General features: G+C 56.8%; 5 protein-coding genes across 5 annotated transcripts; 3 read left to right on the top strand and 2 right to left on the bottom strand.

Moving 5' to 3' along the window:
• Window positions 1-3,084: 3,084 nt before the first annotated feature.
• Window positions 3,085-5,685, top strand: IUM83_14612 (gag-pol polyprotein; the record flags this gene model as incomplete). The annotated part of the gene is made up of 1 exon (XM_067939369.1): window positions 3,085-5,685. One exon carries the CDS (start codon window positions 3,085-3,087, stop codon window positions 5,683-5,685), a length of 2,601 nt encoding a protein of 866 aa, XP_067793583.1.
• A 327-nt stretch (window positions 5,686-6,012) lies between these two features.
• Window positions 6,013-8,716, top strand: IUM83_14613 (Copia protein; the record flags this gene model as incomplete). The annotated part of the gene is made up of 2 exons (XM_067939370.1): window positions 6,013-8,161; window positions 8,307-8,716. 2 exons carry the CDS (start codon window positions 6,013-6,015, stop codon window positions 8,714-8,716), a joined length of 2,559 nt encoding a protein of 852 aa, XP_067793584.1.
• A 339-nt stretch (window positions 8,717-9,055) lies between these two features.
• On the top strand, window positions 9,056-10,800 carry IUM83_14614 (Copia proteinlike; the record flags this gene model as incomplete). Its single annotated transcript, XM_067939371.1, has 3 exons — window positions 9,056-9,306; window positions 9,640-10,262; window positions 10,328-10,800. 3 exons carry the CDS (start codon window positions 9,056-9,058, stop codon window positions 10,798-10,800), a joined length of 1,347 nt encoding a protein of 448 aa, XP_067793587.1.
• A 1,345-nt stretch (window positions 10,801-12,145) lies between these two features.
• IUM83_14615 (Retrovirus-related Pol polyprotein from transposon TNT 1-94) lies at window positions 12,146-13,544 on the bottom strand (the record flags this gene model as incomplete). The annotated part of the gene is made up of 3 exons (XM_067939372.1): window positions 12,146-13,029; window positions 13,085-13,247; window positions 13,320-13,544. The coding sequence occupies 3 exons, from the start codon at window positions 13,542-13,544 to the stop codon at window positions 12,146-12,148; spliced, it is 1,272 nt and encodes a 423-aa protein (XP_067793499.1).
• A 907-nt stretch (window positions 13,545-14,451) lies between these two features.
• IUM83_14616 (Copia proteinlike) lies at window positions 14,452-14,811 on the bottom strand (the record flags this gene model as incomplete). The annotated part of the gene is made up of 1 exon (XM_067939373.1): window positions 14,452-14,811. The coding sequence occupies one exon, from the start codon at window positions 14,809-14,811 to the stop codon at window positions 14,452-14,454; it is 360 nt and encodes a 119-aa protein (XP_067793498.1).
• Between the last annotated feature and the right edge of the window lie 218 nt (window positions 14,812-15,029).

Consider the following 15,029-nt stretch of genomic DNA (forward strand, 5'->3'; position numbering starts at 1 on the left):
CGAGGGCGAATACGAGGTGGAGAGGATTACAGACATGAGGACAGGAAAGCGAACTCGTTATGGCCGGATCTACAGGGAATTCTTGGTGCATTGGAGAGGGTACGACGAACCGACATGGACCGATGAGACAGACCTCAATTGCGGTGCGATACTCCACGATTTCTTGCGGGATCGGGCAAATCGGAACCGGTTTGGCGTGATGCAGTCTCACGAGGAGTAGTGAGACAGGGATCAGCTGGAGTGAGTTGGTCACTCCAGCGGTGTGTTGGAAGAAGGATCTGCAGGGTAGCTGCAGATTAATGGGATGGGTGATGTATATTGCATGTGGAGATCTGGCGTTGTGTGCGTCAGATATTGGCAAATTGAAGACTGGTACGGTGGTAATGCTCGCCTAAGGTCCCAGATCACTCAAGACAACTCAAAGCCGAGACGCCGAAGATCAAGTGGATCTGGCGCATATGGATCTCGGTCAAACGGATCTGGGATGAGTGGATCCGGATCAAGCTGATTCAGGTCTTTCGCTGCCCGTACTGCGTGGATCCGATGCAAGAAGGGATAGATCACGTGACCCCGGATCTGAAGTGGAGCTGGATCAGGTGGATCCGGATCCGAAGCGAATTGGAATATGTCGGAATGAGGTGGATCCGGATCTGAGGTGAGGACAATGTGAAGCAGTGCAAGCTGGGTAACCCAGACGACTTTCGGTCGGGGCCGGACATGGGGAACACTAGCGCACCAGTGGGCAGAAATCAAAGGTGCCCTCAGTGATGCCGTTGTGCGGCAACAACTACGCGCAGGAGGCGATTGTGGAGAAGCGAATTCCGGGAAAGGGGTGATTGGGAGCAATCGGCAAAGAGATGGATCTTGACGGAGTCACTATACCGCGGAAGTGACACCCGAGAAGCCAGATCGAGGGGATCCGGTGATGTGGGTGGATCGAGGCTGTCAGATGTGTGTGGCGTCAAAGGGAGACTACTGGAATACTACAAGATGACACAGAAGACGTCTACATACGGCAGAGGGCCAGATCCGTACTATCGGAAGTAGTTGGATCCAGATCACATGTACCCATTTGGATCCAGACCCGGGTCACCTGTACCCAGGCGGATCTGAGCTTCTGAGGGATGACTAGGATACGCTAAGCGGTGGATGGAGCTTACGCCAGCCGAAGGACCCCAGATCAAGACAAGTTAACCCAGATCAGGGACGGTGGGATCCGAATCACATGTACCGATGTGGATCCAGATCCAGATCACATGCACCCATGCGGATCTGGGCCTCTGAGCGGTGGCAATGGCAAGCGAAGTGGAGAAAAAAGTTTGTAACGACCCAAGGACTCAAGATCAGCGAGGATCAGCGTGAATCAAGCGGATTTGGGAGAGGTGGATCCAGATCACATGTACCCATGTGGATCTGGATCCGGATCCCGTACGCCCGGGCGGATCCAAGCCTCGGGTAGACGGCTAAGACGAGGAAAGTGAGGAAAGGAGGTCGCAACAGCACAGGGATCCCAGATCAACGCAGACCGACCCAGATCAAGGCACTTCGGAGATCAGCGGATCTGGATCTGGGAATCAGGTGGATCTGGATCTGGGGATCTGGTGATCTGGGGATCCGGCGGATCTGGGACTCAGTGGGTGATCTGGCGGCTACAGCTCAACGGAGGGAACAAGCGACGATGCAGTGAAGGTAGAGGTGGTCCGTAGAGCCGGCAGGTACAGATGGGAAGATAGTTCGGATTGGGTGATAGGATTTTGGGATAGGATTGGACATAACCATAAATCAGAGTCGAATTTGCCTGGAAGTGCTCAAGTGGTCTACTCGCGGCGGGGAAACACATATTGGCCCCGCTCGACGTACGCTGTGGATATTGGATTTGGCTCCACACGCACCCCAAGACTACCAAGCGCCAGCAAGCGGCCCTCACCCCCCAAAGAGTCTAATTTGCCTTGGACAACGCAAGTGCCTTCGCCTTCGCCTGGAATCGGGATCGACATTGGCCCACCAAGAAGCGGCAAGGTACTGGGTAGCAGATCTAGTGTTGGTTGAATAATCTGGATAATATATTGGCCAGATCAACCTTCCTAGTGAACTCCCTACAAGTGCAGATCCCAGATCACCCGGAGTTAACTGCTTGGCCGGGTGATCCAAGACTCTCAACTACCCTGATCCCGCTATAGGAAGCGGCAAGTACGACAAAGGGCGACCTACCAAGTCGCAACAAGGGCCTACAACACACCACAAGGCAACCACTCGGCCGGATCCAGATCCAGGCCGCCAGATCCAAGTCGGGAATCACTTGATCTGGACCAAGAACCGCGAGCAGAGTGAAGATTTCCGCGCTGCTCCACCGGATCCCCCCGTCTCGCCAAGACGTTCCTACTTCAACACTTGGACTCTTCAGAAGTTACCAGAGGAGCAAGATCCAGCCCTACCGACGGGTACACAAGGTGAGGAGTTCAGCACTGATCACGGATCATCGGAGTACCCCCTCCGTTAGTCGGTGTCCGGGCGCTCTTGGGAAGTTGGATCTAGCAATCTCGCAGATTTTGCTGATCCCGCTACACCACATCGGTCAGCATGTCCTTCGTCGAGCAGTACTCCAACACCACCTAACCGTCTTCCACCTTCTCACGCACGAAGTGATAGCGAATGTCGATGTGCTTGGTGTTGTCAAGGGATCGCCTCGACCAGCTGCGGTGTACCAGTAAGGTACCAGTGTGACCTTCACTCAGTGGTTCCGCCATCATTCGTGTGATGATGGGACGAGGATTACGGGACGCTGATGATGGGACGAGGATTACGGGACGCTGATGATGGGACGCGTGGGTACAGGATTGTGGGTACAGGATGGGCATCTACGTGGCACTCGCTGATTGGCTGAAGACCTTCTATCCAGTTAGGAATCCAGTAGAGTGTATCCAGCAGGAATATCCAGTAGGCTTAGAGGTAGCAAGCAGTTCGCGAACTAAGGACCTAAATCAATCACTTTGCATTCTGACATCTAGTGCTCAAACGACCTTTCTTTTGGTTATGAACCCAAGCCCCGTTTTCCCTGCTGAAGACTCCGACTACGCTTTCGCCATGGACGCCGCCTCGACCACGACCTCTCGCATCAACAAGTTCGACGGAACCAACTTCCACACGTGGAAGTTCAAGATGGCGATGGTGCTCGAGGAACGAGACCTGTGGGAAGTGACAAGTGGAGAGATCAAGCTGGAGCACTGCGCCACTACGCTGGACCAAACGACGTTCAAGAGGAAGTCTCGCAAGGCGCTGGCGATCATCTGTCTCGCGATGGAAGATTCGCAGCTGCCGCTGGTCCGGTCGGCGAAGGATGCGTACGATGCATGGTCAAAACTGGAAGGACACTTCGAGAAGAAGAGTTTGGCCAACAAGCTCTTCCTTCGTCGACGTTTCTTCACGACGATGATGGCGGAAGGTGATGATGTGCTGGAGCACATCAACAAGATCAAGACTCTGGCGGAGCAGCTCGACGCAGTGGGCGCTCCGGTCAGCGAGGATGACTTGGTGATCACGCTTCTTGGGAGTCTCAGCGAGTCGTACCAGTTCCTCATCACGGCGTTGGAGTCGAGAGCCGACTCGCTGTCGTGGGAACTCGTGACGGCTCGGCTGCTGCATGAGGACATGAAGCGCAAGGAGCAAGGTGGCGGCGTCGACGGAGCCGCGCCCGGTCAAGGCCAAGCGTTCATGACAAGCGACAACGGCAAGCGCAAGGGACGGCAGGCGACCGCCAACAAGGCCAGCGCCTGCCATTACTGTGGGGAGCAAGGACATTGGATCGCCAAGTGTCCTGTGCGAATCCGCGAGAACGCGGAGCGGCAGAGGCCGCAGCGAGCGAACGTCGCGCAGAGTGAGGACGACTCTGGCGACTTCCTCTTCTCGGTTGGTGGTGGGAGCAACACCACCAAGTCGAATGAGGTGTGGCTGGTCGACTCGGGTGCGACGCAGCACATGACCAGTTCCAAGAAGTTCATGAGGAGCTACAAGAAGATCTCGCCGGTGGACGTGCATCTCGCGGACGACGGTGTGGTGCAAGCGATCGGGAGAGGCGACATCGTGATGAAGATGCAGACCCCGCGCGGCGTCAAGAAGGGTGTGCTCACGAATGTGTGGCACATTCCCAAGTTGTCGCGCAACCTGTTCTCCGTCGGCAGATTCACCAAGGACGTCGGGCCTGTGACGTTCGAGAGCGACGGGTGCTTCACGGAGACGAAGGGTCTCAAGTGGAAGCTCGGCGCTCGCGAAGGCAAAGGGCTGTTCAAGCTGAGCATGACACCGGTGATGCCTGACGAGGCCAATGTGGCAAGCTCGAAGGATCGCAAAGGGGACACCACGTCGTACCTCTGGCACCTTCGACTTGGTCACATTGGCCATGGCGGTCTAGACGCCATCGTCAAGAAGGGCTACGGCTCTGGTATCGACATGACGTCAGTGAAGCAGTGGGAGCTGTGCGACAGATGCTCACTCGGCAAGCAAACGCGAGTGAGCTACATGAAGGCGTCTCCAAACCGTGCGAAGCAAGTGCTGGAAGTGGTTCACAGCGATGTGTGCGGCCCCATGCAGACGTCTACGTTTGGTGGCAAGCGCTACTTCGTCACGTTCATCGACGACAAGTCGCACTTCTGTGTGGTGTACTTGATGCGGAACAAGTCGGAGGTGACCGCCAAGTTCGCTGAGTTCGTTGCGTTGGCTGAAACGCAGACCGGCAAGCGTGTGAAAACGCTCCGGAGCGACAACGGTGGCGAGTACACTTCGCGCGAGATGGCCAAGTTCTGCAGCGACCGTGGTATCGTGCAGAAGTTCACGCCGCCATACACGCCACAGCTGAACGGCGTGGCGGAACGGATGAACCGGACGTTGGTGGAGTGTGCGCGCTGCATGTTGGAGCATGCCGGGTTGTCGAAGGGTTACTGGGGTGAAGCGGTGGTGACAGCCACGTTCCTCCGGAACCGGTGTCCGACACGCGCCATTAGCCACGACAAGTCGCCGCAGCAAGTTTGGACGGGAAAGAAGCCCCTGCTGGCGAACCTCAATGTGTTTGGTTGCCACGCGTACGTGCTGGTCCCGAAGGCGAAGCGGTCCAAGTTTGACGCCCGGTCGGTGCGTTGCCGGTTCCTGGGGTACTCGGAGCACGAGAAAGCGTATCGGTTTGAAGAGATCGAGAGCGGTCGCGTGTTGGTGAGCCGCGACGCGCAGTTCATGGAAGACGTCTTCGACGGTGGGAGACGCAAGTATGCTACGAAGGAGGTGGTGATTGGTCTTCCAGATGAAGACGATGAAGAAGCCACGGATGAAGAGACTCCGTCCGAATCGGATGAGGACGGCAGTGAGGATGAGGCTGCGCGGGATGAAGACTTCGAACCCGGCAGCAAGCGACACCCGCGGACGCAGTCACTAGAAGAAGCCGTGGAGGTGCCGAGGGCCAAGCGATATGCGCCGCAGAATGGACGTTCGACGCTGGATGAGATGTCTGCGGCGGCCCAAGAGAGTCAAGATTTAGAGGCTGCGTACGTCGTGGATTCAGTGGGAGAGATGCCGACTACGTTCAAGTCGGCGATGGAATCCAGCGACGCAGCCAAGTGGAAGGAAGCATGCGACTCGGAGTACGACTCGCTGCTCAAGAACAAGACGTGGGAAGTGGTGCCTGTTGCAGGGTACTGAACCTTGGTACACTGTACCAGTTCCGAGATACCCGAACCGGTTAACCGAACCGGTCCAATACGACCACACGTTGATTAGACGAGTAGGTTGATTGGACGAGTAGTGTAGAATGATGGTTGATTAGACGCACTAGTTGATAGGACGCACGGCCGCGTGTCTTTAGCACTAGCCTAGGGTGTAAGCTCCAACAATCCAATCACTTCTGAATTTCGATTCAACCCCCAAGTGACCTTCCTCGCCTCGCCCCAAGCCTCGGCGGTGTCTACGACCAAGTCAACCAGTGCAAGATCCCAGTACGACCTGCTTCAGGTTATGAGCCCAAGCACCATGTCCTCTGTCCAAGACACCAAGATCTCCATCGACAAGTTCAACGGCGATAACTACGCCACGTGGAACCGCTACATGCGTGGCGTGTTCCTGACCAAGTCGGTGTGGAGCGTCGTGAACCGCGAGACGAAACCAAGCTTCGCGGACACGAGGGCCAAGGACGACTACGTCAAGTCGAGCAACATCGCGTTCGGCCTGATGTTGCTCCACATGGATGCTGACTATCATCATGTGGTCGACGACTGCGAGGAAGCGTGGGTGGCCTGGACGCGACTGCGTTCGCTCTACGGGGGGTCGCAGAAGGCTGGACGCATCTACCTGAAGCGCCAGCTCTTCAGCATGGAGATGGCAGAAGGCGGCAATGTGCTTCATCATTGCAATGAAGTCCTCAACATCAGCGCCAAGCTCAGCAACATCGGCGCCAAGATGGAGGATGAAGACGTGGCGATCTGCCTGCTCAGGAGTCTGCCCAAGAGTTTCGAGAACGTCGTTCTCAACTTGGAGATGAGCAACGCAGAGCTGCGCACTCAAGATGTGATCAATGTGCTCACGAATGAGCACATCAAGCGGCAGGGCGAGAAGACGGCTCAGGTGAAGATTGAAGACGCTGCGAGGGCCTTCAATGCCGAGCGTGAAAGTCGCCACTGCACGTACTGCGGAAAATCGGGGCACGTCGTGGAAAAGTGCTGGACCAAGCAGAAGGAAGAGAATCGAGGTGCACGACGTGGCCGGTCTGGTCGCGGTGCGAACAACGTCCAGTGGCGTGACGACAGCGATGACGACTGCGTCGCGTTCGCGGTCTCTATGGAGTGTGGAGTCTCCAGGACCAACAAGTTTCAAGGCTCATGGGCGATCGACAGTGGTGCCACGCACCACATCTGCAACGACAAGACCAAGTTTGTCGACATCAAGGTGTGCGACGAAGGTGAACTCACGGTCGCCAACGGCAACACGGCCAAGATCATGGGAGTCGGGACGGTCATGCAGCGGGTCACTTTGCCCAACGGCAAGGAGCGCGACATCCGCATTCAAGATGCACTTTACGTGCCAAGCATGAACAAGAACCTGCTCTCGGTGCCGCAGATCAACCGAAGCGGACTGTTCAAGGTGGTGTTTGATGGTGCTGAAATGCACATCGCACAGAAGACGTCGAAGAAAATCGTGGCTTCCGCGGACCTTATCGACGGGCTCTACTGGCTCCGAGTCCCAAGCTGCGCTGCGAATTCGGTGTCCAAGGCGTCGGTCAACGCGGTGGATCTTCATGCGCGTTTGGGTCACGCGCCGAATGACGTTCTTCGGAAGATGGTCTCAAGTGGCATGGTGACGGGTGCGAAAATGCCGACATCGTCGAAGAAGTCAAGCCAGTGTCGTGGGTGCCAACAAGGGAAAATGGTGCAAAAGCCCTTCCCAAGCAACCCGAACAAGCGCAAGTACAAGCCGTTCGAGTTCCTCCACTTCGACACCTGCGGGCCCATGGAAGAAGAGTCGCTGGGTGGCAGCCGCTACTTGCTGCTCATCACGGACGAAGCCAGCGGCTGCATGTCGGGATTCTGTCTGCGAGCCAGGTCGGAGAGCGAAGGCTGCTTGCGCCGATTCATCACCAAGGTGGAGAAGCAATTCGATGCCAGGGTGAAGTTCGTGCGCCATGACGGAGCCAAGGAGTTCGCGACCAATTCGCTCTTGGCGTACTACGAAGACTACGGCATCGAAGTGCAGCCCACGGTTCGGTATGCGCACCAAACCAACGCGACGGCTGAACGCGCCAACCGAACCATCGTAACCATCGGTCGCAGCATGCTTCACTACGCCGGGTTGGACAAGACGTTCTGGGCGGAAGCAGCGATGACGGCGATTTACATCAAGAATCGTCTGCCGTCACCCAAGTCGCCCGACAAAACTCCGTTCGAGATCGTCTACAAGTCCAAGCCCAACGTCAAGCACATGCGGATCTTCGGGTGCAAGGCCTACGTTTTGACGCCGAAGGAGAAGCGACTCAAGTGGGACCCGAAAGCTCGTGAAGGAATTTTCATGGGTTACGAGGAGCGTTCCAAGGCGTATCGAGTTTATGACATCGAGGCGGGGCAGGTGGTCATCTCTCGCGATGTCACATTCGATGAGTCAAGCTTCGACGACTCCAAGGCTGCCGATGGTGAAGAAGTCAACCGACTTACCGACGTTTTCGACGACATGCAAGTCTCCGAGGACTCCGGCACAAGGGTGTTCACGCAGGCGGGGAAGCGCAAATCGCGTCCGGACAACCAAGATCGCGACAATGTTCGGCGTCCTCGTCGCAGTGCTGGACTCGAAGAAGCAAGTGCGCCTGGACGCTCGGAAGATGAAGACCAACGTGAATCTACGGCGGCGCAAGAAGAAAAATCTGAAGAAGACGATTCAAGAAGGCAAGTGGGTGCACAAGCTGCTGTGCGAGATCCTGGTTGCTGCAGGCGGAGTCACGCCCGAGTTGAAGATTTTCGAAGACAACCAGTCGTGCATCAAGATGACCAAGAACCCCGTGAACCATGGCCGCGCCAAGCACATCGGCATCAAGTACCATCACATCCGCGACGAAGTCAAGCGCGGCGAAGTGATCGTCGAGTACTGCGAGACTGCCACCATGCTGGCCGACATCATGACCAAGGGACTTGCCGGACCACGCCACAAGGACTTGACGGCTGCGCTCGGCGTTCACGCGTGTTCGCATTGAGGGGGCGTGTTGCAGGGTACTGAACCTTGGTACACTGTACCAGTTCCGAGGTACCCGAACCGGTTAACCGAACCGGTCCAATACGACCACACGTTGATTAGACGAGTAGGTTGATTGGACGAGTAGTGTAGAATGATGGTTGATTAGACGCACTAGTTGATAGGACGCACGGCCGCGTGTCTTTAGCACTAGCCTAGGGTGTAAGCTCCAACAATCCAATCACTTCCGAATTTCGATTCAACCCCCCAAGTGACCTTCCTCGCCTCGCCCCAAGCCTCGGCGGTGTCAACGACCAAGACCAACAAGTGCAAGATCCCAGTACGACCTTCTTCAGTGCCACTGCCGAAGGGACGCAAGGCCATCGGCAACAGATGGGTGTTTCGTGTGAAGGAGAACCAGGCTGGAGAGGTCGAACGGTTCAAGGCGCGTCTGGTGGCCAAGGGGTTCTCGCAGAAGTACGGCATCGACTACGACGAGACCTTCGCTCCAGTGGCCAAGTTCACGTCGATCCGGGCCGTGCTGAGTTTGGCCGCCAAGTATGGTCTCTGTTGTCAAGGGATCGCCTCGACCAGCTGCGGTGTACCAGTAAGGTACCGGTGTGACCTTCACTCAGTGGCGCCGCCATCATTCGTGTGATGATGGGACGAGGATCACGGGACGCTGATGATGGGACGAGGATTACGGGACTCTGATGATGAGACGCGTGGGTACAAGATTGTGGGTACAGGATGGGCATCTACGTGGCACTCGCTGATTGGCTGAAGGACCTTCTATCCAGTTAGGAATCCAGTAGAGTGTATCCAGCAGGAATATCCAGTAGGCTTAGAGGTAGCAAGCAGTTCGCGAACTAAGGACCTAAATCAATCACTTTGCATTCTGACATCTAGTGCTCAAACGACCTTTCTTTTGGTTATGAGCCCAAGCCCCGTTTTCCCTGCTGAAGACTCCGACTACGCTTTCGCCATGGACGCCGCCTCGACCACGACCTCTCGCATCAACAAGTTCGACGGAACCAACTTCCACACGTGGAAGTTCAAGATGGCGATGGTGCTCGAGGAACGAGACCTGTGGGAAGTGACAAGTGGAGAGATCAAGCTGGAGCACTGCGCCACTACGCTGGACCAAACGACGTTCAAGAGGAAGTCTCGCAAGGCGCTGGCGATCATCTGTCTCGCGATGGAAGATTCGCAGCTGCCGCTGGTCCGGTCGGCGAAGGATGCGTACGATGCATGGTCAAAACTGGAAGGACACTTCGAGAAGAAGAGTTTGGCCAACAAGCTCTTCCTTCGTCGACGTTTCTTCACGACGATGATGGCGGAAGGTGATGATGTGCTGGAGCACATCAACAAGATCAAGACTCTGGCGGAGCAGCTCGACGCAGTGGGCGCTCCGGTCAGCGAGGATGACTTGGTGATCACGCTTCTTGGGAGTCTCAGCGAGTCGTACCAGTTCCTCATCACGGCGTTGGAGTCGAGAGCCGACTCGCTGTCGTGGGAACTCGTGACGGCTCGGCTGCTGCATGAGGACATGAAGCGCAAGGAGCAAGGTGGCGGCGTCGACGGAGCCGCGCACGGTCAAGGCCAAGCGTTCATGACAAGCGACAACGGCAAGCGCAGAAGGGACGGCAGGCGACCGCCAACAAGGCCAGCGCCTGCCACTACTGTGGGGAGCAAGGACATTGGATCGCCAAGTGTCCTGTGCGAATCCGCGAGAACGCGGAGCGGCAGAGGCCGCAGCGAGCGAACGTCGCGCAGAGTGAGGACGACTCTGGCGACTTCCTCTTTTCGGTTGGTGGTGGGAGCAACACCACCAAGTCGAATGAGGTGTGGCTGGTCGACTCGGGTGCGACGCAGCACATGACCAGTTCCAAGAAGTTCGCGAGGAGCTACAAGAAGATCTCGCCGGTGGACGTGCATCTCGCGGACGACGGTGTGGTGCAAGCGATCGGGAGAGGCGACATCGTGATGAAGATGCAGACCCCGCGCGGCGTCAAGAAGGGTGTGCTCACGAATGTGTGGCACATTCCCAAGTTGTCGCGCAACCTGTTCTCCGTCGGCAGATTCACCAAGGACGTCGGCCTGTGACGTTCGAGAGCGACGGGTGCTTCACGGAGACGAAGGGTCTCGGGCGGGAAGCTCGGCGCTCGCGAAGGCATCCTGGCCAGCATCGACGACGAGCTGATGGAGTCCGACCAAGCGCGCACTCAGCAAACGGTTCGAATGACAGACCTCGGCGAGCCTCACACTTCCTCGCGAGATCAAGAACGACTTGAGTCCGGCGAGGTGACGATGCGACAGACCAAGTTTCTCAAGTCGATCCTGAGTGAAGTTCGGCATGCAGGACAGCAAACCCGTGAAGACGCCGCAGGATCCAGGACTTAAGTTGACCAAGAACATGTGCGAGGGTGGCTGCAAGCATGAAGACACGATGAAGAACGTGCCGTATCGGAGTGCTGTCGGCGCGTTGATGTACCTGATGGTGGCGACGCGTCCGGACCTGGTGCTGCAATAGGCGTGCTGAGCTCGTTGCCGGACCCGTGTCCTCACACACTGGCAACCCTCAAGCGTGTACTCGGTATCTGCAAGCCACGCCTACGCATGGCATCGAGTTCTCGAAGGTGACGGCTGCGGAGTTGTGTGTGGCTACTCGGACGCAGACTGGGCTGGTGACATCGAACTGAGAAGAAGTACAAGCGGCTACGCGTTCATGATGAACGGCGGGTGCATCAGCTGGAGGAGCAAGAAGCAGCGGACGGTGGCGCTTCATCTACAGAGGCGGAGCAGTATCGCTGCTCAGAGGCGACGCAGGAGGCGGTGTGGCTCAAGGTGTTTCTGCGCGAGCTCGGCGAAATGGCAAGCGATGAAGCAATCAAGATCTACGAGGACAACCAAGGCTCCATCGCGTTGGCCAAGAACCCGAGTTCCACAAGCGCACCAAGCACATCGACATTCGCTACCACTCGTGCGTGAAAGGTGGAAGACGGTCAGGTGGTGTTGAGTACTGCTCGACGGACATGCTGGCGACATCATGACGAAGGCAATCACTTCTGCGTAGTTCGAAGCTGCGACACAAGCTGGGATCAAGGTGCAGCCGACGTCGAGTCGCGTGGGAATGTTGTCAAGGATCGCCTCGACCAGCTGCGGTGTACCAGTAAGGTACCGGTGTGACCTTCACTCAGCTCGCCATCATTCGTGTGATGATGGGACGAGGATTACGGACGCTGATGATGGGACGACTGATTACAGGACTCTGATGATGGGACGCGTGGGTACAGGATGGGCATCTACGTGGCACTCGCTGATTGGCTGAAGGACCTTCTATCCAGTTAGGAATCCAGTAGAGTGTATCCAGCAGGAATATCCAGTAGGCTTAGAGGTAGCAAGCAGTTCGCGAACTAAGGACCTAAATCAATCACTTTGCATTCTGACATCAAGTGCTCAAACGACCTTCCTTTTTGTTCCACATGCGCGGCGACTGCTTCAACCCGTACAATGACTGCTTCAGCTTGCACACGTAGTCCGGGTGGTCTTCATCGACGTAGCCGTCCGGTTGCACCATGTAGATCTCTTCGTTCAAGCCGCCATTCAGGAACGCCGTCTTCACATCCATCTGATGCAGCTTGAGACCATACTTGGCGGCAAACTCAGCACGGCCGGATCGACGTGAACTTGGCCACTGGAGCGAAGGTCTCGTCGTAGTCGATGCCGTAATTCTGCGAGAACCCCTGGGCACCAGACGCGCCTTGAACCGTTCGACCTCTCCAGCCTGGTTCTCCTTCACGCGAAACACTCCATCTGTTGCCGATGGCCTTGCGTCCTTCGGCAGTGGCACCACTTCCACGTCTTGTTCTTGAGCAGCGAGTCGTACCCGAGTCGCACGCTTCCTTCCACTTGGCTGCGTCGCTGGATTCCATCGCCGACTTGAACGTAGTCGGCATCTCTCCCACTGAATCCACGACGTACGCAGCCTCAAAATCTTGACTTCTTGGGCCGCCGCAGACATCTCATCCAGCGTCGAACGTCCATTCTGCGGCGCATATCGCTTGGCCCTCGGCACCTCCACGGCTTCTTCTAGTGACTGCGTCCGCGGGTGTCGCTTGCTGCCGGGTTCGAAGTCTTCATCCCGCGCAGCCTCATCCTCACTGCCGTCCTCATCCGATTCGGACGGAGTCTCTTCATCCGTGGCATTTTCATTATCTTCATCTGGAAGACCAATCACCACCTCCTTCGTAGCATATTTTTGTCTCCCACCGTCGAAGACGTCTTCCATGAACTGCGCGTCGCGGCTCACCAACACGCGACCGCTCTCGATCTCTTCAAAACCGATACGCTTTCTCGTGCTCCGAGTACCCAGGAACCGGCAACGCACCGACCGGCGTCAAACTTGACCGCTTCGCCTTCGGGACCAGCACGTACGCGTGGCAACCAAACACATTGAGGTTCGCCAGCAGGGGCTTTTCCCGTCCAAACTTGCTGCGGCGACTTAGTCGTGGCGTAATGGCGCGTGTCGGACACCGGTTCGAGGAACGTGGCTGTCACCACCGCTTCACCCCAGTAACCCTTCGACAACCCGGCATGCTCCAACATGCAGCGGCAAACTCCACCAACGTCCAGTTCATCCGTTCCGCCACGCCGTTCAGCTGTGGCGTGTAAGGCGGGCGTCGAACTTCTGCATCGATACCACGGTCGCTGCAGAACTTGGGCATCTCGCGCGAAGTGTACTCGCCACCGTTGTCGCTCCGGAGCGTTTTCACACGCTTGCCGGTCTGCGTTTCAGCCAACGCAACGAACTCAGCGAACTTGGCGGTCACCTCCGACTTGTTCCGCATCAAGATTACACCACACAGAAGTGCGACTTGTCGTCGATGAACGTGACAAAGTAGCGCTTGCCACCAAACGTAGACGTCTGCATGGCCGCAATCGCTGTGAACCACTTCCAGCACTCTGTTCGCACGGTTTGAGACGCCTTCATGTAGCTACTCGCGTTTGTTGCCGAGTGAGCATCTGTCGCACAGCTCCCTGCTTTACGACGTCATGTCGATGCCAGAGCCGTAGCTTCTTGACGATGGCGTCTAGACCGCCATGGCCAATGTGACCAAGTCGAAGGTGCCAGAGGTACGACGTGGTGTCCCCTTTGCGATCCTTCGAACTTGCCACATTGGCCTCGTCGGCATCACCGGTGTCATGCTCAGCTTGAACAGCCCTTTTCGCGAGCGCCGAGCTTCCACTTGAGACCCTTCGTCTCCGTGAAGCACCCGCTCTCGAACGTCACAGCCCGACGTCCTTGGTGAATCTGCGACGGAGAACAGGTTGCGCGACAACTTGGGAATGTGCCACATTCGTGAGCACACCCTTCTTGACGCCGCGCGGGTCTGCATCTTCATCACGATGTCGCTCTCCCGATCGTTGCACCACACCGTCGTCCGCGAGATGCACGTCCACCGGCGAGATCTTCTTGTAGTTCCTCATGAACTTGAACTGGTCATGGCTGCGTCGCACCCGAGTCGACCAGCCAACTCATTCGACTTGGTGGTGTTGCTCCACCACCAACCGAGAAGAGGAAGTCGCCAGAGTCGTCCTCACTCTGCGCGACGTTCGCTCTGCGCCTCTGCCGCTCTGTCTCGCGGATTCGCACAGGACACTTGGCGATCCAATGTCCTTGCTCACAGTAATGGCAGGCGCTGGCCTTGTTGGCGGTCGCCTGCCGTCCCTTGCGCTTTCTGCTGCTGTCGCTTTTCATGAACGCTTGGCCTTGACCGGCGCGGCTCCGTCGACGCCGCCACCTTGCTCCTTGCGCTTCATGTCCTCATGCAGCAGCCGAGCCGTCACGAGTTCCCACGACAGCGAGTCGGCTCTCGACTCCAACGCCGTGATGAGGAACTGGTACGACTCGCTGAGACTCCCAAGAAGCGTGATCACCAAGTCATCCTCGCTGACCGGAGCGCCACTGCGTCGAGCGCTTCCGCCAGAGTTCATCTTGTTGATGTGCTCCAGCACATCATCACCTTCCGCCATCATCGTCGTGAAGAAACGTCGACGAAGGAAGAGCTTGTTGGCCAAACTCTTCTTCTCGAAGTGTCCTTCCAGTTTGACCATGCATCGTACGCATCCTTCGCCGACGACCAGCGGCAGCTGCAATCTTCATCGCGAGACAGATGATCGCCAGCGCCTTGCGAGACTTCCTCTTGAACGTCGTTTGGTCCAGCGTAGTGGCGCAGTGCTCCAGCTTGATCTTCCTTGTCACTTCCCACAGGTCTCGTTTCGAGCACATCGTATCGAACTTCCACGTGTGAAGTTGGTTCCGTCGAACTTGT

This window comes from Phytophthora cinnamomi (assembly GCF_018691715.1).
Source record: "Phytophthora cinnamomi strain GKB4 chromosome Unknown Contig28, whole genome shotgun sequence".
Lineage (NCBI taxonomy): Eukaryota > Oomycota > Peronosporomycetes > Peronosporales > Peronosporaceae > Phytophthora > Phytophthora cinnamomi.